Here is a 24,125-nt window from a genome sequence, read left to right on the forward strand (position 1 = left end):
ATAATTTATACCAAATTGGTACCTCAGTTGGAATTATAAAAGATTGGCTACCTAGAGACGCTCTTCAAATAGCTACTACAATGTTTACCGAAACAGTTCCCCGAACTAACCTAAGTCTGCGTGAGATTGCAGGAAAATTATCCTTATTTGGAGGTCACGGATTTAAGAAGTGTTCTTGTGAACAATCCAAAATACTGTACAATGTAAAACAAAAAGATGTGCCTGTAAAAAAAAAAAAAAGTAACGTACTTTGTAACTCGAGATGCCACAAATCAACAACGTGTTTTAATAAAAATTAATGAATATTATTATTAATTACATTCACTAAAAATGTTTAAAATTTCACTAAAAATATCCTTTTTGTTTTAAAACATATCAGCTTAAAGAGGACCTTTCACCAGAATAAAACTTATAAAGTAACTATACAGGCATGTAGAGCGGCGCCCAGGGACCCCCCTGCACTTACTGTTATACCTGGGCGCCGCTCTGTTCTCCCGGTACAGCCTCCGGTATCTTCACAGTTAGGCTCCACCCAGGGGAACCTGCCGGCGTCTCCTTCTCCCAGGCTGTAGTGCTGGCCAATCACAGCGCTCAGCTCATAGCCTGAGAGGCTTTTTTGTCTCTCAGGCTATGAGCTGAGCGCTGTGATTGGCCAGCACTACAGCATGGGAGAATGAGCCGACGGCAGGTTCCCCTGGGTGGAGCCTAACTATGAAGATACCGGAGGCTGTACCGGGAGAACAGAGCGGCGCCCAGGTATAACAGTAAGTGCAGGGGGGGTCCCTGGGCGCCGCTCTACATGCCTGTATAGTTACTTTAGAAGTTTTATTCTGGTGAAAGGTCCTCTTTAACTACCTTTTTCTTACAATATTATTTCATATTAATATTATATTATCAGAAATATTAAACTTTTCACTAAAACCGTTAACTCCTTAAGGACACAGCCCTATTTCACCTTAAGGACCAGGCCATTTTTTGAAAATCTGACCAGTGTCACTAAGTGGTGATAACTTTGAAACGCTTTGACTTATCCAGGCCATTCTGAGATTGTTTATTCGTCACATATTGTACTTCATGACACTGGTAAAATGGAGTAAAAAAAATCTTTTTTATTTATAAAAAAAATACCAAATTTGGAAAAATTAGCATATTTCCAAGTTTTAATTTCTCTACTTCTATAATACATAGTAATACCTACAAAAATAGTTATTACTTTACATTCCCCATATGTCAGTTCATGTTAGGATCATTTTGGGAATGACATTTTATTTTTGGGGGACGTTACAAGGCTTAGAAATTTAGAAGTAAATCTTGACATTTTTCTGAAATTTTCAAAAAACTACTTTTTAAGGACCAGTTCAGGTCTGAAGTCACTTTGTGAGGCTTACATAATAGAAACCACCCAAAAATGACCCCATTCTAGAAACTACACCCCTCAAGGTATTCAGAACTGATATTACAAACGTTAACCCTTTAGGTGTTCCACAAGAATTAATGGAAAATAGAGATACAATTTCAAAATTTCACTTTTTTGGCAGATTTTCCATTTTAATATTTTTTTTTCCAGTTACAAAGCAAGGATTAACAGCCAAACAAAACTCAATATTTATGGCCCTGATTCTGTAGTTTACAAAAAAAAAAAACATATGTGGTCATAAACTGCTGTACAGGCACACGGCAGGGCGCAGAAGGAAGGGAATGCCATACGGTTTTTGGAAGGCAGATTTTGCTGGACTGTTTTTTTTTTTTTACACTATGTCCCATTTGAAGCCCCCCTAATGCACCCCTAGAGTAGAAACTCCATAAAAGTGACCCCATTTTAGAAACTATGGTATAGGGTGGAAGTTTTGTTGGTACTAGTTTAGGGTACAGGTTAGGTCATGTGGTATTTTTATAGAGCAGGTTGTCACGGACGCGGCGATACCTAATATGTATACAATGTTTTTTATTTATGTAAGTTTTACACAATTATATCATTTTTGAAACAAACAAAAAATTGTTTTAGTGTTTCCATAGTCTGGGATCCATAGTTTTTTCAGTTTTTGGGCGATTATCTTGGGTAGGGTATGATTTTTGCGGGATGAGATGATGGTTTGATTGGCACTATTTTGGGGTCTATATGACTTTTTGATCGCTTGCTATTACACTTTTTGTGGTGTAAGGTAACAAAAAATGGTTTATTTAGAACAGTTTTAACTTTTTATGGTGTTCATCTGAGGGGTTAGGTCATATGATATTTTTATAGAGCCGGTCGATACGGATGCGGCGATGCCTAATATGTATACTTTTTTTTTTTGTAAGTTCTACACAATAATATCATTTTTGAAACAAAAATAATGTTTTAGTGTCTCCATATTCTGAGCCATAGTATATTTAGTTTTTTGGGCGATTGTGTCAGGTAGGGGCTCATTAGTTGCGGGATGAGTTGAAGGTTAGATTGGTACTATTTTGGTTGGTGTACGCCTTTTTGATCGCTTGCTGTTGTACTTTATACAGTGTTCATCTGAGGGGTTAGCTCATGTGATATGTTTATAGAGCTGGTCGATACGCACGCGGTGGTACCTAATGTCTTTTCCCCCCCCCTATTTTTTTTACCAATTTTTGTAACTTTATTTGGGGAAAATTACGTTTTTGTTTAGGGGAAAACGTAATATTTTTTTTTAAAAAAAGTCACTTTTTTTTTTTTTTTTTTTTTTCTTGTCCCACTTTGGGACTTCAACTTTTGGGGGTCTTATCCTTTACAATGCATTCCAATACTTCTGTATTGGAATACATTGGCTGTATGAGTAATACTGTGTGTATTACTCATACAGCTTCCGGCCTGTGAGATCCAGGGGGATCCAATCGCGCTGCCTTCCATGCCATCGGGTCCCCCCTACAGCCCCATGGGGACCCGATGGCGCCCCCAGCACCATAAAAAGCCGCAACCTGCAGGTCTAAATTGACCTGCGGTTTGCGGCAATCGCCAATATGGGGAGGGGGTCACGGGACCCCCCCGCGCATTTAGCCGAGGTGCCTGCTCAATTATTTGAGCAGGCATCGGCCTCCGATCACCGCCTGCCGCACGGCGGTGATCGGAAATACAAAGGGCACTTGTAAGGTCACCCCACTAAACCTTTTTTTTTTTTTTTTGCTTACTTATAATCCCTACACTGCGATTTCTGCCTACATGATCTAATTAATCATTTTGGTCCTGTAGATTTTGTTTAAAACATGCTTTTAAAATATGTAAATTACCTTGCTACCAGCAAGTAGGGCGGCTACTTGCTGGTAGCAGCGGCATCCTCCGATCCTAAAGACGCCCCCTCCACATTGTGATTGACAGGGCCAGGGAACGGAATCGCTCTCTGCTGGCCCTGCCTGTTTGCATAAAAAATCTGGCGCCTGCGCCGCGGCCGTACCTGTCTTCGATTGGCGCAGGCGCACTGAGAGGCGGCCGCTCGCTCGGCCGCTCCATCCTCAATGTGCCTGCGCTGATGACGTCACATCTACACCCGCCGCAGGCGCATTGAGGATGGCAGGCGCCAGATTTTGAATGCTCCAAAAATGCATTCCATTCCGTTTAGTTGTGTTCCCAGACGGAGAGCAAACCGCAACATGTTGTAGTTTGCTTTCAGGCCTGCAAGACGGATCCGGTATTGACCCCCAATGCAAGTGTCAGTTTTCTCTGACACACTAGAAAACGGATCCGTCCCCCATTGACTTTGAATGGAGTTCATGACGGATCCGTCTTGGCAAGGTTAAAGATAAAACAACCGGATCTGTTCATAACGCATGCAGATGGTTGTATTACCAGTAACGGAAGCGGTTTTGCTGAACTCTGTCGGATCCAGCAAAAACGCTAGTGTGAATGTAGCCTAAGGCCCCTTTCACAAGGGCGAGATTTCCGCGCGGGTTAAACGCATTGCACCCGCACTGAATCCGGACCCATTCATTTCTATGGGGCTGTGCACATGAGCGGTGATTTTCACGCATCACTTGTGCGTTGAGTGAAAATCGCAGCATGCTCCTCTTTGTGCGTTTTTCACGTAACGCAGGCCCCATAGAAATTAATGGGGTTGCGTGAAAATAGCAAGCATCCGCAAGCAAGTGCGGATGCGGTACGATTTTCACGCACGGTTGCTAGGTAACGATCAGGATGGGGACCCGATCATTATTATTTTCCCTTATAACATGGTTATAAGGGAAAATAATAGCATTCTGAATACAGAATGCATAGTACAAAAGGGCTGGAGGGGTTAAAAAAATTAAAAAATAATTTAACTCACCTTTAGGCTCCATTCACACGTCCGCAATTTCGTTCCGCATTTTGCGGAACGGAATTGAGGACCCATTCATTCCTATGGGGCAGCACGATGTGCTGCCCGGACACGGAATTGCTGGTCCGCACTTCCGGGTCCGCACTTCTGTTCAGCCAAAAAATAGAACATGTCCTATTCTTGTCCGCAATTGCGGACAAGAACAGGCATATTCAATTAGTGCCGGCAATGTGCGGTCCGCAAAATGCAGAAACGCACATTGCTGCTTTCCGTGTTTTGCGGATCCGCAAAACACGTTGCGGACGTGTGAGTGGAGCCTAATCTGTCTTCTTCTTTGAGGAATAGGACCTTTTGATGACGTCACTCCGGTCATCACATGGTCCATCACATGATCCATCACCATGGTAAAAGATCATGTGATGGACCACGTGATGACCGGCGTGACGTCACCACAGGTCCTTTTCCTGTACACAGCAAAGAAGACGACAGAAGAGATGCCGGCTGCGCGAGCAAGTGGCTTAAGGTGAGTTAAATTATTTTTTTTTTTCAACCCCTCCAGCGCTATTGTACTATGCATTCTGTATGCAGAATGCTATTATTTTCCCTTTATAACCATGTTATATGGGAAAATAATACAATCCACACAACTCCGATCCCAAACCTGAACTTCTGTGAAGAAGTTTGGGTTTGGGTACCAAACATGCCGTTTTTTTCTCACGCGCGTGCAAAATCCATTACAATGTTTTGCACACTCGCTGAAAAATCGTGTATGTTCCCGCAACGCACCCGCACCTTTTCCCGCAACGCCCGTGTGAAACCAGCCTAAGTCAAATGCTCTGAAACCAAGAACTAGTTGAGGAGATTTGGAGACCTGCCATATCTACTGCATTTCCTTCTATTTAACAATATGTTCCAGATGGGAAAATTTGGGTGTGAGAACGCAGATCCACTCATGCATAGATAATGTTTCACAAGCTCTGTATAGCTTCAGTAGTTCTTGTAGTAGAGTAGCAGCGATCATACAGGCTGAGATCAGTCTAGTGTTTGAGTAGTGGGATTTTACTTGAATGTTATAACATTCCCTTATAAAGAAGAAGCACAAGGTGTATTGGCCATACGCCCATTGTAAATATATATACACATAAACTTGGATTTCATGTCCGGGCTCACTGTGTTTTTACTACACCGGTCTTAATAAAACCCCTGCACTGACGGTGCTTCCGCCGAAGTTATGAAGAGGTGCCAGCCTCTACATAACTTCGGCGCATCCAGCGCCGCTTCTCAATGTAAGCCAGCTTCCTTGATGTCTTGTGTTTTAGACCATTTTCTACGACTAAAAAAGGCGTAGAAAATGATGAATGCGATGGGCCTGCTGGCTTATCCCCTCCCCCGCCCGAGCCACAACCACTTTTTTAGACCTGGCGTGAGCGGGTAAAAGTCGTAGCTTTCAGTGCAGGTAACCATTGCGCCGCAGTCTGCATCTAAAATGCGCTTAATATAGGCGTATTTCAGGTTAATAAATTACCCCCTTGATTTAAAGGGAATCTGTCAGCGGCAAAAACCACCCCAAACTGCCAGCAGTACCTTCAAGTAGCCGGCAGTGTTTCTAAGACTACATGCACACGAACGTTGTTTGTTTCCGTGTCCGTTCCGTTTTTTTTTTTGCGGATAGGATTCTGACCCATTAATTTCAATGGGTCCACAAAAAATGCGGACAGCACACAGTGACTGACAGCGCTTATGCCCGACAGCCGGCTGTTAGTCACAGGAGAAGGGGCAGGGAAGGGGGCATGGTTACCGTGACTTGAAGCAAGGAGGCCGCTGCCCGCTTGGCTTCAAGAGTGACTCGAAAATAGCGCGGACGGAGGATAAAAGATAGTTTTTGTTTTTTTTCTCCTGCTTTTACCGCATCTGACTGCAGGAAGAAAATCATCATTAGAAACACACTGCCGGCTACTTGAAGGTACTGCTGGTAGTTTGGGGTGGTTTTTGCCACTGACAGGTTCCCTTTAAGCAGTAATGCTTTGGGGGGAAAAAACAAAAAAAAACACAAACCACATTCACACTTGGTATCTGATCTATTTCAGTTTTAACTACTAACAATAACGCCTCATGCACACGACCGTTTTTCGGGTCCGCATCCCAGCCGCAGTTTTTGCAGCTCAGATGCGGACCCATTCACTTAAATGGGGCCGCAAAAGATGCGGAAAGCACTCTGTTTGCTGTCCGCATCCGTTGCTCCGTTCCGTGGCTCCTCAAAAATAATTATTGCGGACAAGAATAGGCATTTCTACAATGGGCCGCCTGTTCCGTTCCGCATATTGCAGAAGGCACACGGACGGCTTCCGTGTTTTGAGGATCTGCAATTTGCGAACCACAAAAAAAACTGAGGCCTAAGAATCATGTTCATGCCTGATATTTGAATAATGGATTCAGTTCATGATGCTGGTAACAAGAGTAACGTGCTGTTTGTAAGTCCTCTCACATGTAGATTTCACACTAAAGGGCAGGGGAAGAACCTAGGAGAGACTTATTTAGGTGAGTTGCATATGCAATTGACTACTCCTGGGAATACAGAGAGGAGTATCTGCCAGAAACAGTGTACCAAACATACTGCTATGAGTAAGGACAAGAAAGTTGTCCGAAACGTGTAGGAAGAGTTTCGATTTTTTGCAGCCACTTTTTCTGCGTGGAATTTCTAGAATAAAGCCCCAGTTTATGAATCCTGAGATGCTGGTGAGGAAGCCAGCAGCCGCCGAGCGTCCTTCCCTCACTGCGCCTGCGCCGAATACTGAACGGCGCGATATTTACACTGCAGACACGGATGGCGGGAGGAGAGCAGCACTGCCCTGGCCCTGTCAATCAAGAGAAGAAGAGTGTGAAAAGAGGTGGGCAAACGCCCCCCCCCCCCCTTCCCGCTCTTAGAGGTTAATTAGCATATTATAAAAGTTTGTTTTTCTCAATAACTGCTTCAGGCAGTGAGATGGCTCTAATATAGTTATGATCAGCACATCGCTAGTGTCATCCATCTTAATACCCATTTCTCAGGTGACAGAAACCCTTTAACCATCTACCGATTCCCCAATATGCTCAGACTAAATATTAGTCTGTGGCCTAAAATTATACTGTATGTGAATCCATCCTTACAGATCTGGGAATTCCCATCCAATGGACCATTATGGAAATATTTTTGATTGAATGGTATATAGGGAATATTAGATGTTGAAGTTAAATGGTTCTTTGGAAGACAAAGTCTTTCATTAGTTTGCAAATGTAAATTGCCGGTAATGAAGCTTACTAATTTACTTTAATTCACAAAACTTTAGACCTGGATGTTTTTTTGAGACCTCGTCATGTGGTCCCGGGAGTCGAGCTTTCCGAGACCGGTTCTGGTGACCGGGAGCTTCCTCTTCCTGGCTGTCTGGTTCAGGTTATTAGATAAGCCAGGCCCTTTTTCTGTCTCAGCCAGGTCAGAAAAGGGGCAAGTTTAGCTAGTGAACTGACCAAGATAGCCAGCCCCTTCATGACATCACTGGTCACAGGCAAGAGGGAGGGAGCTCCCTGCCTACAGCAAAAGCTCCACTTTCGAGACCACGTGATGGGGTTTAAAATGGAGCCATTTGTGACGTTTTCAGAATGAAAAGGGTTCTCCAGGATTTAACAATTGATAAAGTTTCCCTACCATCAATATCAGGTTGGCAGGGGTCCAACACCCTAAACCTCCACTTATTGGCTGTTTGACGCAAGTAGCTCTGGCGGACAAAACTACACAACGCTGTCCATTGTATAGTGGACGGAACTAGTTATTGCAGCACTGCTCCTACTAAAGTGAATGGGAGCAGCGCTACCGTATCCATTTCTATCCACTACACAACTACTGTGTAGTTCTGGTGCTTTTCCCAAACAGCTGATCAATGAGGTGAGGGGTGTTGTGCTCCCACTTATCCGATATTAGGGATAGGTCATCAATTGTTAAATCCTGAAGAACCCCTTTAAAGATTACTTGTAAGTTTCATGTGCCATGGTTGGACAACACCTCTAGGGTATGTCCACAAGAGATGGATTTGCTGTACACAAATCTGCCAGGTATTTAAAACCCGTTTACATTGCCCGATGATTAGTGCTAATGAGCATTTGTACGAGCACTCGTTAGCAATAGTCTGCCAGTGTAAATGTACCCCAGTTACCTGATCGGGGGAATACTGTAGATCGTTGGTGCAGGCACCTAAATCATCCTTTGCCGGCGACAGATCGCACCATCTAAACATACACTGCTGCCGGCAAACAATGATTCTGTATGGGGACGAGCAATGGCATTAGTGATCGCTCCCCCTATACTGTGGAGGAGATCGCTGCTTGTAAATGTGGTGTCCTGAAAGGAACACTTTCTTCTTGCCAATCGTCTTCTCGATTGAGCAGTGTAAAGGGGCCTTGACACCACCAGCAAAGTGGCGGACATTTTAGAAAACCCACATGCTGGAAAAATTTCTGCGAACAAATTGACCCGCAGTACAGAACTTAAATTCACAGCAGGTCAATTTGTACTCCGGATATCCATTACAGATTTCACCCTTTGCAATAGGGTGATTCTGCCTCACGTTTGCAGCAAAATCGGCAGCAGAAAATCTGACCCCTGTGGCCGTACCTTTAAATTTTAAAAACCTAGAATTTTTCAGTACAGAGCCATTCTTCCAGGCGGAGTCGTGTAAATGATTGTTCTAAGCGGTTTCACATTTGTTGATGAATGTGATAGCTGATTGCTCAGCAGTACTGCCCTTTGTAATTTCCTATAAGAACCTTGGCCTCGAGACTACCTGTCTGAGAACCACTTGGTATTACACATTCCTGGCCCAGGAAGGGAAATTAGGCTACTTACACTAATTATGTTTGTGCAGTCATGCAGGTTGAGCTATGGGTCACTGGCCATTTCTGCGTTTTGTGCTGATTTGCATTCTTTTTCACAGAATTGGAAAATAATTTGGCAGAAGTTTTATTTCTCCTGAGCTTTAATATTGCATTAAGGGATCATCATGAGCCAAATTAGAGTTTTATTTTCTTGTCCAGGTTCTTAGTGTTGTTAACATAGGATGCAGTGTTCATTGCAAACCACGGAGACATCATCAGCACTAATGGAGGGAAAATGGGCGAGGTCTTGTCTACGGGGGAGCACAAAACGTTCCAAATAGTGAAGAAGACGTTCAGTAATATAAGCAGACAGCGGCGGGACGTAATGGTATTTACAGTAGGTGTACCTGAAAGAAGACCTGCCATCTCTCCTGCCATGTCTGCTTTAGTAACTACTTGCATCCCCCCCGTAATAACAATGCTAAGAGCATCTGTTCTACTTCTTAAGACTGTATGTGGTACCATTCCTCTGTTATTCCTTCTAGAATTTTATAATTGAATTGGCAGCAGTCTGCAGTAAAGGTCCAACTGGGTGTTACCAGGGGGGAGTGGTGTACCTGCATAGTCTGACATTGACAGCACTGATTGGATAGTATCAGATTGTGCAGGGGGACCCCCCTAACTAATAACACCCAGTTGGACATGAGAGAAATCCCGCACATGTGCAGTTTACCACCGGCCCGGGCATGCACACTGGTCGCTGGTTTTGTGCCATTAGCCGGCGCATGCGCACTAGATGTTTCGGTGCCACAATGGGCATCACAGTGTTCATGCCCGGGCCGGCAGTGAACTGCGCATGCGCAGGATCTCAGCTGGTAATGGGGATGACGCAACGGACTTACAGGGCGGGACAAGCAAGAGGCTGGGGAGGAGTAATGTGAAAAAAAAAAGGCAAAGCGGCTTGGGCACTTACACCATGAACCCCGCCCCTGGGCACTTGCGAGCCCTCATTTGCCCATAGATTAAACAGCGTTTTTTCCGCTGGTAAAAGTCACAACAAAAAAACAAAGGTACCATTGGAATCAAGCGCCATGTAAGCAGTGTGGAATGTCCAATTTTGGTGACAGACTCCCTTTAAGAAAGTTTCTTATGAACATCAAATTACTAAAAACTGCTGATCGCTACTGGTTTTTAACTAGAAGTAGCAGAAGAAGCTTGCTCCATGGGCTTCTTCTATGATACACATGATGTATCCTATGGCCTGCAGGAATAGTGTTACTTTTTTATTACGGTAAAAAAGGACCAATTTAGGGAGCTTAGCCGGAGAAGAGTGCCCTGGGTGGCTCCTCTCTGCCTGGCCCAGCTTGATTGACAGGTTTCTCCTCATACTAAAAGTTTCTTTGTAATGTGGGAGCCTGCCAGTGTATTATGATGCCTGCGGTTAGGGCAGCATTAATCTCCTGACAAGTTCCCTTTAATTAAAAATTCATTTTCTGATTGAAGTGAAAAGTAGACCACAACACAGACTTTGGTTGCCAATGTAGATGTGTAATTTTTGGCAGTTATGTCATTCAGATTCTGCATTAGTTTATAATTCTGTGGATTTGTCTTCATCTAAAGTGACCTTCAGCTCTCACTGTGAAGACGGAGAAGTAACCTTGGTCAATGGTATGGCCATTTTTACCAGGTGCCTTCATCTCAGTGTTTGTTCACATCAGCTTCTGTTCTTAAAGAGCCACGACAAGGTAAAATGGATTTCCTGGGAGTATGATATTGATGGCCTATCCTCAGGATAGGTCATCACTATCTGATTGGTGGGGTTCCACACCCTGCACCACCACTGATCAGCTGTTTGAAGAGGCCACAGCTCTCCGGTGAGCACACCGCCGTTCATCATATAGTGGTTGTGTTTGGTATTGCAGCCTAGGCCCCTTCTCTTGAATGGGACTGAGCTGCCCTTAGACCATGTGATCAATGAACGTGACATCCCTGGCCTTGGAAGAGGGGCCTCTTCAAAGAGCTGATTAGCGGGGAATGATGTCAAAACCTTGACTGATCCGATATCGATGACCTATCCTGAAGATAGAGCATTATTATTCTAGTCCCAGAAAACCCCTTTAACATTGACGGATCAATTTTGAAACAGATCTCAAGAAATCCTGATGGATCCCATTGACTGTCAAGGATCTGAGATCCCTGTACTCCTGCCAATCAGCAGAGCAAGCAAAGCACCAGAATCGGGCACAGCTCTGTACACTGTATAGTAGCTGCAACAGGCCATGTGAACAGATATAGATTACATTTTAAGTTTTTAACCACTGACGAAGGCGCAAGACAGCTCCGAAACGCGTTTGAAAGCACAAGGACGGCTGTTTTTAAGAATAGTTCCATATTTAAAATCCATTCTACAACGCAAGTAGATCAACCTTTGTTCATCGCCATGAGCTGTCGACGTTCAGATATTCCTATTACACGTACTCGTGAAATTATCGAGGGCTCAGCAGACTGCGAGAGAAAACCAAACACCGCATATTCCCAGGCCAGCCCGCAACTAGAAGGAATTAAAATCTTTACCTCCGAGGGTTGGGTGAGAAGCACTTTTGGAGCGCGTGCATTTGATCATGATCCGTCAACTCCCCACTTAGTATACAGCTTGGGAGCAAAAGTATCCCCAGCGCACCATTACTATCACTGGTTATTTTACAAATTCTAGTGTATGATCAACATCATGTTATTGACTATTGCGCCAATTGGTATATCATCCGGACCTGTGGTGTACATACCTGTATATCATTAAAGGGATTGTCTGGATTCAGAGCTGAACCAGGATATAACCTCTTCTTTCACTTACCATGTACATATAAAAGTAAAAAAAAAAAAGTGGCGGTGCACAGAAAAAACGTTTTCTTCCAAAGAATAATTTAAGTATAAAAAAAACACAAGAAAAAGTATGTAAATTTGGTATTACTATGATGGTACTGACCAGCAGAATGAAGTTAACGTTTTTACTGCATAGGGAGCGCTGTGAAAATGAAACCCATAAAACTAATTTTATTTAGTATGAAGTATTAAATGGCACCATTCGAAAGTACAACTTGTGAAAAACAAGTCCTGATATGGCTGTGTGAGCAGGAAAAGTTCTGGCTCTTCAAAGGCAAGGAGTAGAAAAAAAACCAAAAAACATAAAAACACAAAAGAAAATCGAAAATGGCTGCATCAAGAAGGCGGCAATAATAATAAAAAGCATAAATCTTTCCTCTATATGGCTTCTACTAATACAATTCAGGCTTCGTACATTGAAAGAGTGTTTTTGTCTTTTAGACCTATGTCCTTCATACTCCATGTTATTTTACAGCAGTAGAATTAGCGCACTCTCTTTCCTTATATGTAAATTCATCTGCTGCTTTGTTAGGTTTTCATTTGTTTCCCTTGTTGCTGGGAGACCCTCCTGCTCGAGGCTGACGGCGCTCGTCATAGAGGTCTCCGCACAATCAGGAAGTGACGCTTGACACATTTACACAGATGGAAATAGCAGAAATACCAGTCTTCACTGCTGCATCTCACTAGGGGGTGGGCGGGCGGGTGGTGGGTCCCCTGTGGAGGTGCAATGTACTGGATCTAGATTTCTACACCATTTCATTTTTACTACTATTATGCTTAATTTATTTAAACTTATTGATCAAGAATGGATTTTCTTTAAAATTTGGTAAAACAAAATTCTTGCCATCATTACCTTTCTCGCTCTTGCTCCAGTAGATTGGTAAATTCGTCACTTTTTTCCATGTAATCGGTATGTTTTCTTTTTTCTTCCTCTAAGTCATACAAGGTTTCTCTTTGGGATTTCTCCACCATTAGAAGTTGCTCCAGCATTCTCTTGTGAGTTTCCTTGTGCTTGCCCACAACTTTATCCAGCTGAATAATACAAGAAAGATGAGTTAGTAATAGTCCTGGGTCGTAGTGGTCCACCAGAGTACCAGGGGATCATCTGATGGACCCAGCCTCTTATACTGTAATCGGCCCCAAAGATCCAGGAAAAAAAACAACAACATTTGAGCCAATCACTTGCCACTAGGGTCTATTTCTGTGATTTAAAGCCCCTTAAACTTTATTGATGATATAGGGGTTGGGCCTTGAGAATAATTTTTAGTGGGCCCCAGCAATCCCAGTCTGACACTGTTTTAAGGGATTATCTAAGTTTTTATCCATAGGATAGGCTACCGATATTGGATTCAAGTCAATGGGACAAAGTTGTATTTGTTCACTATAAAAATGATGGCGGTGTGCATTATGGACCAATGTAACCAATAAATGAGGAGGGGGCAGCGTTCACCTGTGTGCCACAAACAGCTAATTGGTGGGGTGCCAGGAGTTGGACTCACTCGCAGGGGCAGATTTGCCATAGACTCTACAGGGAAATTTCCTGGTGGGCCACCCAATTCCTCCTCTTTGCTGCTCATTGGTTACATAATGAGTTCTCAGCTGTAATTAACGTTGTGAGAATCAGGTATTCATGTACCTGGCCAGCGACCGCACCGGCCCTCCTGAATTCAACTGCTGTGGTGCGCGAGGCCCCCTGCTCCATAGACAACTGGAGGAGGACAGAAGATGGTAGTTATTGATGGCCACCACAGAGGGACAGCTTTTGGGGCAGTATATTGTGCTACACTGTGTTGTTTGGTTTTGCTCAAATGCTATTTTGCGCTATAGTATTGTTGACCCTGGCTACTTGTGTTTCCCCGCCTTCTGTTAATTTGGACCTGCCTACAAAATGGGGCTACTTTTATTTATTTATATTTTTCCAGGGCCACTTTAAGTACCCAGCCCTGCTCATTCCAATCTAATGTTAATGGACAATCCTAATGAAAGTCAATCTCGGAAAAAATTTGATGTATAACAGTCATATAGGTGTCCTTAAGTGAGTATTATCTTAGAGTATTGGACCCTTTGAGTCCAATACTCTAAGATAACAATCCTAATGATAGGCCATTAATTTAAACAACCTGGATATCCCCCTTAAGACTTGTGTGGATTGTGGCACCATCGATAAGGGTGGGTTCACACTAACGTTAGGGATTCTGTTATGGCTTTCCATTATAACATGGTTATAACGGAATCCAAAAGACGGAAGGACGGATCCGTTCTTCTGCCCATAGACTTGTATTATGACAGAATGAAAAACGGAAGCCTTTAAAAGGCATTCCGTTTGCTTTCAGTCCTAATAAAAGTCTATAGGAAAGCATAACGGATCCGTGTGGGTCCCGTTATGCAAGACGGAAAACAAAGTCCTGCATAACCCACACGGATCCGTTATGCTTTCCCACAGACTTCTATTAGGACGGAAAGCAAACGGAATGCCCTTTTAAAGGCTTCCATTTTGCATTCTGTCTGGGCATTCCGTTATTAACATGGTTATAACGGAAAGCCATAACGGAATCCCTAACGCTAGTGTGAACCCACCCTAACTTGACGTGAATAATTATGAATGGTTAGCGGTATAACCTGCCATAACACAACCCTATCTTGCATAGGTGAAATTATGGATGAACTCTGCCCATATTAGATCATCCCTTCTATTAATTTAATATTTGTGTCTTTAAATAAAGTGCAAAACTTTGGGGGTCATATATGAAACAGAAATATGCCTGTGACTTCTCCCCGCTCATGCCAGGTCTAAAAAAGTGGGCAGGATAGGGGATCGTCCTGTTTGAGGTGTAGAAAATTGTCTAAATATAAGGAAGCCAGTGCAGGGCTTTATTAAGACCAGCGTCTAAAATGACAGTCTTAATAAATGTGCCCCTTTTGGTTTAACTTTTTTATTTTTAAAATGGCTATAAATTTTCATTGACCTATTTGGCTGCTCATCCTGTCTACGGTAATGTTTCTCAACACTAGCCGTATTTTCAGGATTTCCTTACTATTGCATAGGTGATTTAATTGTCAGGCCATTATTAGGTATTACTAGTGTTCTCTATATGGGATATCCTCAGAACATGACCTTGCGGGGGTACTTGAGCAGCGTTGTAAACCACTGTTATAGAGGACCTACTAAAACATACTGTAGATGGACAGCATTATTAGCTTTATAGTCATTACTAAAAGGGAACATGTCATCAGAAAATGATGTATTGTTTAAATGAAGTTTTTTTTATGCTAAAATTAAAATCACTAAAAATAAAAAAAATAGTTTATTTTTTCATCTTTGCCACTATCTATATTTTAAAGAAATTCCTTTCTGTAGAGATATCTTCTCAGCAGTCATCTTATTGTCATCAAAGGCAGGATTACAATGAAAGATAACACATTTGTATAGTATAATGCAGGATCCACACTATTGACAATATGCGATAATCACAGCTCATCTACTATGCTTTGTACATTTGTCATTGTACAATGACCTTAGCACAGGTCCCAGCGCTTCTAGAAAATTGTCCCATAGACGTCAGTGGGTCATCTCCTGTCTATAGATTCCTATTGTCTGTGTGGCTGCCATGAAGAATACTTCTGAAAGAATATGTGTCACTATCTAGTTTTAATTAGCAGATAAAATTATAGGTGACACATGCCCTTTAAGAACATTGGCAGGTCTTATGATCTATATTTATAGTAATTTTCACTTCTTACTATAGGTGTTTTATATTGATCCCAGAGTTTCACACTTGCATTTATAAGATCCAGCAGGCTGGTCTGGCAGAGTACAGTCTACCGGATTTCACTGGATCTGGCCTAGCCAGCCTGGTGAACTCCGGCAGGCTGTTCTCTGCCAAAACAGTGCTTGAAGCCAATTCCAGGAGTGGAATCAAAAAGAGGTGAAGACTCATTTTCTTCTTTTTATGTGTCCTTCGTTTATGATTTGTTACTGGCTTTGGCTTCAAAAACTGCATAAAAAATCCTGAATGTTGAAACCCAGCCTTGTTACCAAACAACACGGGGACAAGAAGACTTAGTGTGCGCTTGGATGTCTCAGGTCCCATCCACAGTCTGTTGGCTGGTGTACATGGAATATATACAGTACATACCAAAAGTTTGGACACACCTTCTCATTCAAAGAGTTTTCTTTATTTTTTATGACTATGAAGGTATTAAAACTATGAATTAACACATGTGGAATTATATACATAACAAAAAAGTGTGAAACAACTGAAAATATGTCATATTCTAGGTTCTTCAAAGTAGCCACCTTTTGCTTTGATTACTGCTTTGCACACTCTTGGCATTCTCTTGATGAGCTTCAAGAGGTAGTCACCTGAAATGGTCTTCCAACAGTCTTGAAGGAGTTCCCAGAGATGCTTAGCACTTGTTGGCCCTTTTGCCTTCACTCTGCGGTCCAGCTCACCCCAAACCATCTCGATTGGGTTCAGGTCCGGTGGTTGTGGAGGCCAGGTCATCTGGCGCAGCACCCCATCACTCTCCTTCATGGTCAAATAACCCTTACTTTCAAAGTTTCCCAATTTTTCGGACTGACTGACTGACCTTCATATCTTAAAGTAATGATGGCCACTCGTTTTTCTTTACTTGGCTGCTTTTTTCTTGCCATAATACAAATTCTAACAGTCTATTCAGTAGGACTAACAGCTGTGTATCCACCTGACTTCTCCACAACGCAACTGATGGTCCCAACCCCATTTATAAGGCAAGAAATCCCACTTATTAAACCTGACAGGGCACACCTGTGAAGTGAAAACCATTTCAGGTGACCTACCTCTTGAAGCTCATCAAGAGAATGCCAAGAGTGTGCAAAGCAGTAATCAAAGCAAAAGGTGGCTACTTTGAAGAACCTAGAATATGACATATTTTCAGTTGTTTCACACTTTTTTGTTATGTATATAATTCCACATGTGTTAACTCATAGTTTTGATGCCTTCAGTGTGAATCTACAATTTTCATAGTCATGAAAATAAAGAAAACTCTTTGAATGAGAAGGTGTGTCCAAACTTTTGGTCTGTACTGTATATAGACATGTTGCTGCCACTTACGCTGAGTGTTGTTATTTTTATATATCTAGTTTTTGGTTATGTGTAATATAATGGAACTGTTTTGCTGCTGTGTTCTTGAAAATCATTAGGACCCAAAAAATATATGGGGTTATTTATTAAGACCTGCGATTTAGACACCGGTCTTAATACCCCTGCGCCGGCGGTGGATGCGCCAAAGTTATGTAGAGTTATGTAAGCTGTTGGCCTATCTTTTGGACACGCCACCAATGCCGACCCCATGGCGCCCACTTATGAGTGGAAGAAAGGGTGGATTACTAATGTGATTGTGCCGGTTACTGTAGAAGTGAATGAGGCTGAGCTGCAGTACTAGGTGCACCCACATTCATATGGACATCACCAGGACAGATACTATAGTGAAGGAGCTGTGGTGCTCCAGCTTCCGACCCTTAGGCCTCATGCACACGACCATGGTGTGTTTTGCAGTCCGCAAATCACGGATCCGCAAAACACGGAACGGCACGGACAGCCTTTAATATAAATGCCTATTCTTGTCAGCAAAGTGCGGACAAGAATAGGACATGTTACATTTTTTAAGCGGGACCACGGAACGGAGCAACGGATGCGGACAGCATATGGAGTGCTGTCCGCATCTTTTGTGGCCTCATTGAAGTTTTGTGTGAAAGCTGCCCTATTCTACAGGACAGGCTAGCAATTTGCAAAAAAAAAAAAATTCTGCAACACCCATATAAATAAAGTGACCGACATACCTGTGACTTTGCCCCCCAAGGCTAGTTTTACATCTCTGCCATTGTGATCCGGCAGCCAGTTCCGCTAGAAAATACTGGGAATCCGCTGGATACAAACCAGCTGTGCGGCTGACTCTGCATTTTTGCAGATAGCGGCTGGATCTCCGCCGGACCCGATTATAGTTAATGAGGCCGGTGGGATGCAGCAGTGCTGCCGGAGATGTGATACTAGCCTAAAGGCCAGTTTTTGAGAAAACTCTTGCCTCACAACAAAAATGTATGTGAGCCAAGTGCTTTGGGTTCTTTGCAAGCAGTTCTGACCACGTCCATGCCTCCCGAAAGTAGTGCTTTAGAACTTGTCCTTTAGGGTACTGTATTATTACTGTGGTTGCTACTCTTTTCCTCCATCCGCAGCATTACAGGGAACCAGATTCTAGATGAATAACTGTTTAGCTAACCAAAAAGGGCACCATTTACGTAATACTTTTCGTATTTTAGTCGACTTATTTATAGGAGGGCTATCATTGTAAAAACATCTCAGTCCACCCATCTCTATTATTTAAAGCGCAGTATATATTGTTTATCTAGTGAAGGACTTTTTTTCTCTGCCTTTTGAGCTTTGTGTGTATTCTTTGGCTAATTTCCACCAGAGCAAAAAGAGAAAAACAACTGATTTATTCCCATCTGTCGGTTTATATTACATGCAGCCTACTGGCGGTAATTACTGACGTTTACCCTGTAGATCGTCTTCCATTAGTGTCTGCTTCTATAGATACTGCCAGTGCCAGGGTGTAAAATGCTGATATCGAATCGCTGTCTTTTAAAAAAACAAATAAAACAAAAAACTTTTTTTGGGGGGTTCTGTTTTGTCTCTGTTCAGCCTCCTGTACTTATGTCTCCATATTTGTGCTTGTCTAAAGGTCTGTTTAGTACATACATTTTTTTTTTTATTATTATATCCATGATATCCATACTACCGTGTGCTGTCCGCATCAGTTTTTTGCGGATCCGTTTGTTTTTTTTGCGAAAAGGATTGCGGACAAGGATAGGCATTATTACAATGGATCCGCAAAAAAATACGGAACGTCACCCGTTTTTTTTTACGGACTGCAAAACACATACGGTCGTGTGCATGTAGCCTAAAGAGGTTTTCCTAACAAATTAGATATGCCACCAGTGTCTAATCATTGGTTGTCTGACTCTTAGGACTCCCACTAGTTCCATCGATGAAAAGGCAGCTGTGCTTTAGACTATTTCTTGATACTTTCTTCTATGATGTGTCTTGACTTGTAGTTTGGGGGGTGCTATCTCTCCTTAATTCCAGAGAAGCATGTACGGCCTAAAAGTCTCCTCGCACCAATTAAGGCCTTTCTTTCCTTGAACTGGGGTTCTAATACAGTTCCCACTCAACACCTAGTTAGGAGCAGCGCTGTATATGGGAGAAGGCCAAAAGGGAGCAGAACTTTACTTTTACTGACCCTTCATTGTTCTTAGGATCTGTGGAGGTCTTGGACCCTCACCAATCTAAAACTGATGGCATATCTAATCAATATGCAGTCATAGTTATTGGTAAGAATACTGATGTCTGTGTTATTACTATTGCGGGCCCCCAGGGGCCAGTGCATGGCTTTTCTGTTTGCTGTTTTTTGAATCCCTTATTCTACATGCACATCACCACTGCAGATCAATCAACGGCCTCAGCAGTGTTCAGACATGGTGCCATTTATTGTCTGGCAGGGGTGATGTGCATAAACATGTCACGCCACACGTCCAGTCCAGCGGGAACCAGAAGAAGGGAACTTGGTCCTGGACCTGGAATGCCTGTGACCGGTGACTCCTTTTAATTTTTTTTAGCTTCTGCACACTTCTCTGCCTAGCATATATGGTATTTTACTTTTTCAACCATTATTTGGTGTATTTTGATCATTTTTACCATCTTATGTGATCTATTGATTCAAGTATAAATTATTGTTGTATTCTGTTATGACTGAGGTACGATCAAATTTAGGGCTTTTGTTAAGGTGTAGTTTCTCTGATTACTTCCCATCATGGTGTCCCAGGTGCGTTGATCCTCTAGTATCTAGCAATGCCTATGTGATTTTTTTTATTTGCTGTTTTATGTTTTTGGTTACGTTTGAATTGGGTTAGCTATTGACTATAATCTGTCTTGTGTGATAGGACAGTGCCAACCTCAACATATCCTCCCCCGTGGTCATTCATCACCGGTGTACAGTCCAGCACATGGCTTACATTCCTTATGGTATCATGGTCATTTGGAGATATGAAGTCAATCTACAGAAATCCCCAATCAGCAAATGAGCCTCAGTTCATCTTATTTAGAAACCAATGTAAGGAAAATCAAGACAATCTCCTGCTCCGCACACGGCCAAGCGCTGACATCATGTCCACATGTCAGAATGGATTTCTACCACTTCAGGCCTACAGAGAGATATCTTTGTAAATGGCTAAAATATTAGTCTTTCCAAGTGAACATTTCAAGTTTTAATTGAAAGCAGATAGAGTTCAACTGGAAAGGTTACCCCGTAACAAAAGTGCTATGTCTGAAGTGCGAGCGCCAGCCGGAGCTTGACTGGCAGCTATTGAAGCGCCATTTCAAATAAATATATTATCTGCTATTTTTCATTACTTCAAATATTATTTTTGCTTTAAAAAGCGTAATAACGCCATGATTTATGCCAGGGCTGATGAATTAGCGCAATGATAGAATGAGATTTCAAATGAAAGTTCTCTTCGTATTGGTAGTAAAGAACGGCAGCAAGAATTTTATTCTTATTACTTTTATGGTGTAGGGAGTCCCTGGCAATGGTAAAATAAATATATGTGGTTTACATTAGGAAACCTATTCCTTGGGCTCCAATTTCTAACATGACTGTTGGGGGATACGTGACTCTACGCACTTTTACAGAACATTACACTACCTCACCACCGTGACAAACGTGCAGAGATTTTCACTTCTGGTTTGGAACTTTTTATAGCTTGGAACTTTTGAAGGCAGTCATTTTGTGAAATTGATATGCTTCAGATTGCATTTGCCTCCAAGATGGCTGCCTTTGTTGTGCGTAAATTAGAAGACCATTTTCTGTCTGCAAATCTCAGTCAAGATTTATCTTATTAGTATTCCAATCACAGCATGGCCGCATGTCTCTAGGTTTGGTGTGGTCCAGAGACTGAAATCTCCACCTCTATTTGTTTAAATCACAGCTTGGACAGCTGAGCGATGCCATGCGACAAAAATGCTCAAGGGGCCTAGGCCCTTAAAGGCGTTGTCCTCTCCCCCCCCCCCCCCCCTTTATTAGCTATTCTGCAGTAACTATTGCAAGAAGTAATTGCCAGAATTGCAGCTCCATCGGTTGCGTAGTGGACTTCAGTTGGAGTAGCGCTGTGTTAATCGGCTCTGTCCACTGCAGATTGGATGGAGCCTTATAGTTGTGGCACCAGAACTACTGTAGAACTGCTGATGGCTTATCCTCTAAAGATAGGCCATCAGTATAAAAGTACCAGAAAACCCCTTTAGATCTCATAATCATCTGAGCTCGATTCGTTCAGACCACCATCAATCTCCAAGCAACAGCCATGGCTTGAGCAGCCCTTGAAGAAGCCATGCATGCAATTCATACTCCTTCCATACTTCTTCAGCATCATCTTGTATCTCACAAAAAAATTAAATGTATTAACTAACTTTTTGTTTTGTTCTAAAGCTTCCCAAAACTATTAACTAATAATAAAGTTGTAAAAATAATTACTTAAAACTATAGAAATCGAGCAAGATTAAATAATTTTTCCCAAGATATAAACTTAATCCTTTCCATAGGATAGGAGAGAAGTACAGTATTTGATCAGTCCAACCATCGGGATCCCCACTGATCATGAGAACTGGTGTCGCAGGTCCCCACAAATGGATGACGCAGTGGTTAAGAACACTATTTCCTGTATTTTGTGTCAACACCCACTGGCCATTAAGTCAATGGGAGTGCAATTTTTATATGAAATATTAGTAAGATGTTTGACACCAAAATATAAACTAGCTGTATATTCTCCACATCATTTTTTTCATCACTGTTGAACCCCTTTATGCGCTGTCATCCAGCTTTACGCACCTCACACATTGGCTTTTCGTAGATGTCTTCTTGCCATTGTGTAGCATTTGCTCTGATTGCATCTCTTTGAAGGGCCTCCAAGACCCGTTTTGGAGTCACAAAGCCATATTGGGCTTCTAGTAAAGCCAGGTCAATTTTTTCTGCCTTCAGCACAGATATAACTTCATCTCGAGCCTAGAGGAGAAAAGAAAAGAACACGATTATGTCAGTCTAAGGTTACATTCATACACTGTCAGTTTTAATAGCTATTGCTCATCCGTTTTGCTTGATGGGCTTTATTTTTTTCTCCCAATCCCTGCAGTCTACATATAGTGTCCCCTGGACATCAAATGGCATCCATAGTACCCCTTAGTATGAATAATATCCCTCTTAGTGGCCCCCGTAAATAATGCTCCACTTAGTGCCCAAGTATATATAATGCCCCTCTTAGTGCCCCCAGTATAAATACGGCCCTTCTTAGTGTACCCCAGTATTGTTAATGTCCCTTTTAGTGCTCCCCAGTATAGGGCCGACCAAAAAAAAAATCACCAGGTGCTCTTGCATTGACACTTGCTCCTCACTGGATGCTGCTGGACCTGTGCTCCAAGCATGATCATGTGACGTCATCACACAGAGTGTGTCAGGTCCTACTGCATCCAGTGAGGAGCAAAGTTGAAGATTTTTTTTAACCCCCTGAAAAATTATTTTAGCCCTTTTTAATGACTGTTGGGTGCACTCCTGACTATATGGCTGTTAAAAATGTGACTATATAGCTGTTAAAAATGTGCCCATTGATTTCAATGGTGTCCATCTGGCTGGGAAAATTAGCAAAAATAAGACGCCCTATTTTTTTTATACCTGTTATTTATTGGCCGGTAAAAAAATGGGCATGTGAATAGCCTCATAGACTTTATTTGGCATACACACTACTGTGTGCAGTCCGGGAAACTTCGGCTGCACTTACATGATGATGAGTGTATTGTAGAATAGACCCACGGTCACATAGGATGACACTGCATGGTAAAACACTATGATGCAGTGAGTTGGGGTGGGTTCACATCACGTTTTATGCCTCAGCTTGACGCATACATTGCAAAAAAAAAAGGATACAAAAACACAGCACACAACATTCTTATATTCTGCAGAGTCTGTTTTTTTTTAACAATGGAACGGTGCCTTAGTGTCAGAGAAGCCGCCGTCAATCTGGGTGATGTGGCCGGCACATGGGCCATGTTTCCCAGATTGCACATGGTTGTATGTATGAGGGATGACAGGACATAGCACTTTAGGTTTCCTCCCTTCTTCTGACCTTTCATGTAGAACACATTTGTGCAATTTTCTTTGATGTTAGCATAGGGGTCATGTTATATATAGCCTATTATATGGATTTTTTACATACTGAAAATGATGGGCCAAAAATGGCTTGGCCAATCCCAGACCTATTACGCATGGTTACTTTTTGAACATGACTTACCAGGATTTGCACTATTATCATTTATTATCTTGCCTTACTTGGACCTCTGCACTGGCATGATGTGCCATATCTCCGGCAGAGAATACTTCCCTACGGTGGGGGTCGTGAGAGATGTTTGCACTATACCCTGTTATGAATTTACTATTTTTTCATTATTCAATATGCATATGACGAAATAAATATATATATATAAGATTTACAAAACCATCTCTCAAGGTTTTGGACTCCACCAATCCACAGTCAGATATTGTGTACAAATGGAAGAAATTCAAAACCATTATTACCCTCCCATGAGTGATCCATGAGCAAGTATGTGAGGTCACAAAGGAACTTAAGATAACCTTTAAGTAACTAAAGACTTTTCTCACATAGTAATGTTCATGAGTCCTCCATCAGGAGGACACTGAACAACAATGCTGTGCATGGCAGGTTTTCAAGGAGAAAGCCACTGGTTTCCAGAAAGAACATTGCTGCCTTTCTTCAATTTACTAAAGATCTTCTGGAAAAGCCAAAAGACTATTGGAACAAGGGTTTGTGGACAGATGAGGGCAAAATAGATATTTTTGGTTTAAATGAATGGAGAAAAGAAAATGCTGCATTTCAGCTTAAAAACCTCTTCCCATCTGTGAAACGTGGTGGGGGTATCATGGTTTGGTTCTGTTTTGCTGCATCTGGGCCAGAATGGAGTGTCATCATTGATGAAACAATGAATTCTGAAATATACCAGCAAGTTCTAAATAAATAAAAATTGTCAGGACATCTGTCCATGT

The 24,125-nt window shown here is 42.2% G+C and overlaps 2 protein-coding genes across 6 annotated transcripts in view; one reads left to right on the forward strand and one right to left on the reverse strand.

Annotated features, from left to right (window-relative positions):
• The window catches only part of CMSS1 (cms1 ribosomal small subunit homolog), a 310,876-nt gene that overhangs the window by 122,561 nt on the left and 164,190 nt on the right, over positions 1–24,125 (forward strand). The window lies entirely within an intron of this gene.
• Positions 1–24,125, reverse strand: part of LOC122930837 (filamin A-interacting protein 1-like) — a 189,546-nt gene that overhangs the window by 33,332 nt on the left and 132,089 nt on the right. For 2 of the 4 annotated variants that reach the window (XM_044284481.1, XM_044284480.1), the window contains 2 exons: positions 21,903–22,076; positions 12,838–13,016 (listed from right to left, as the gene is read on the reverse strand). In XM_044284481.1, coding sequence (XP_044140416.1) covers positions 12,838–13,016; positions 21,903–22,076 — 353 coding nt within the window. Of the gene's footprint in view, positions 1–110; positions 223–12,574; positions 12,699–12,837; positions 13,017–21,902; positions 22,077–24,125 lie in introns of those variants that run through there. The other 2 variants (XM_044284482.1, XM_044284483.1) reach the window with 2 other exon arrangements.

This window comes from Bufo gargarizans, chromosome 3, assembly GCF_014858855.1.
Source record: "Bufo gargarizans isolate SCDJY-AF-19 chromosome 3, ASM1485885v1, whole genome shotgun sequence".
In the NCBI taxonomy this organism is placed as follows: domain Eukaryota; kingdom Metazoa; phylum Chordata; class Amphibia; order Anura; family Bufonidae; genus Bufo; species Bufo gargarizans.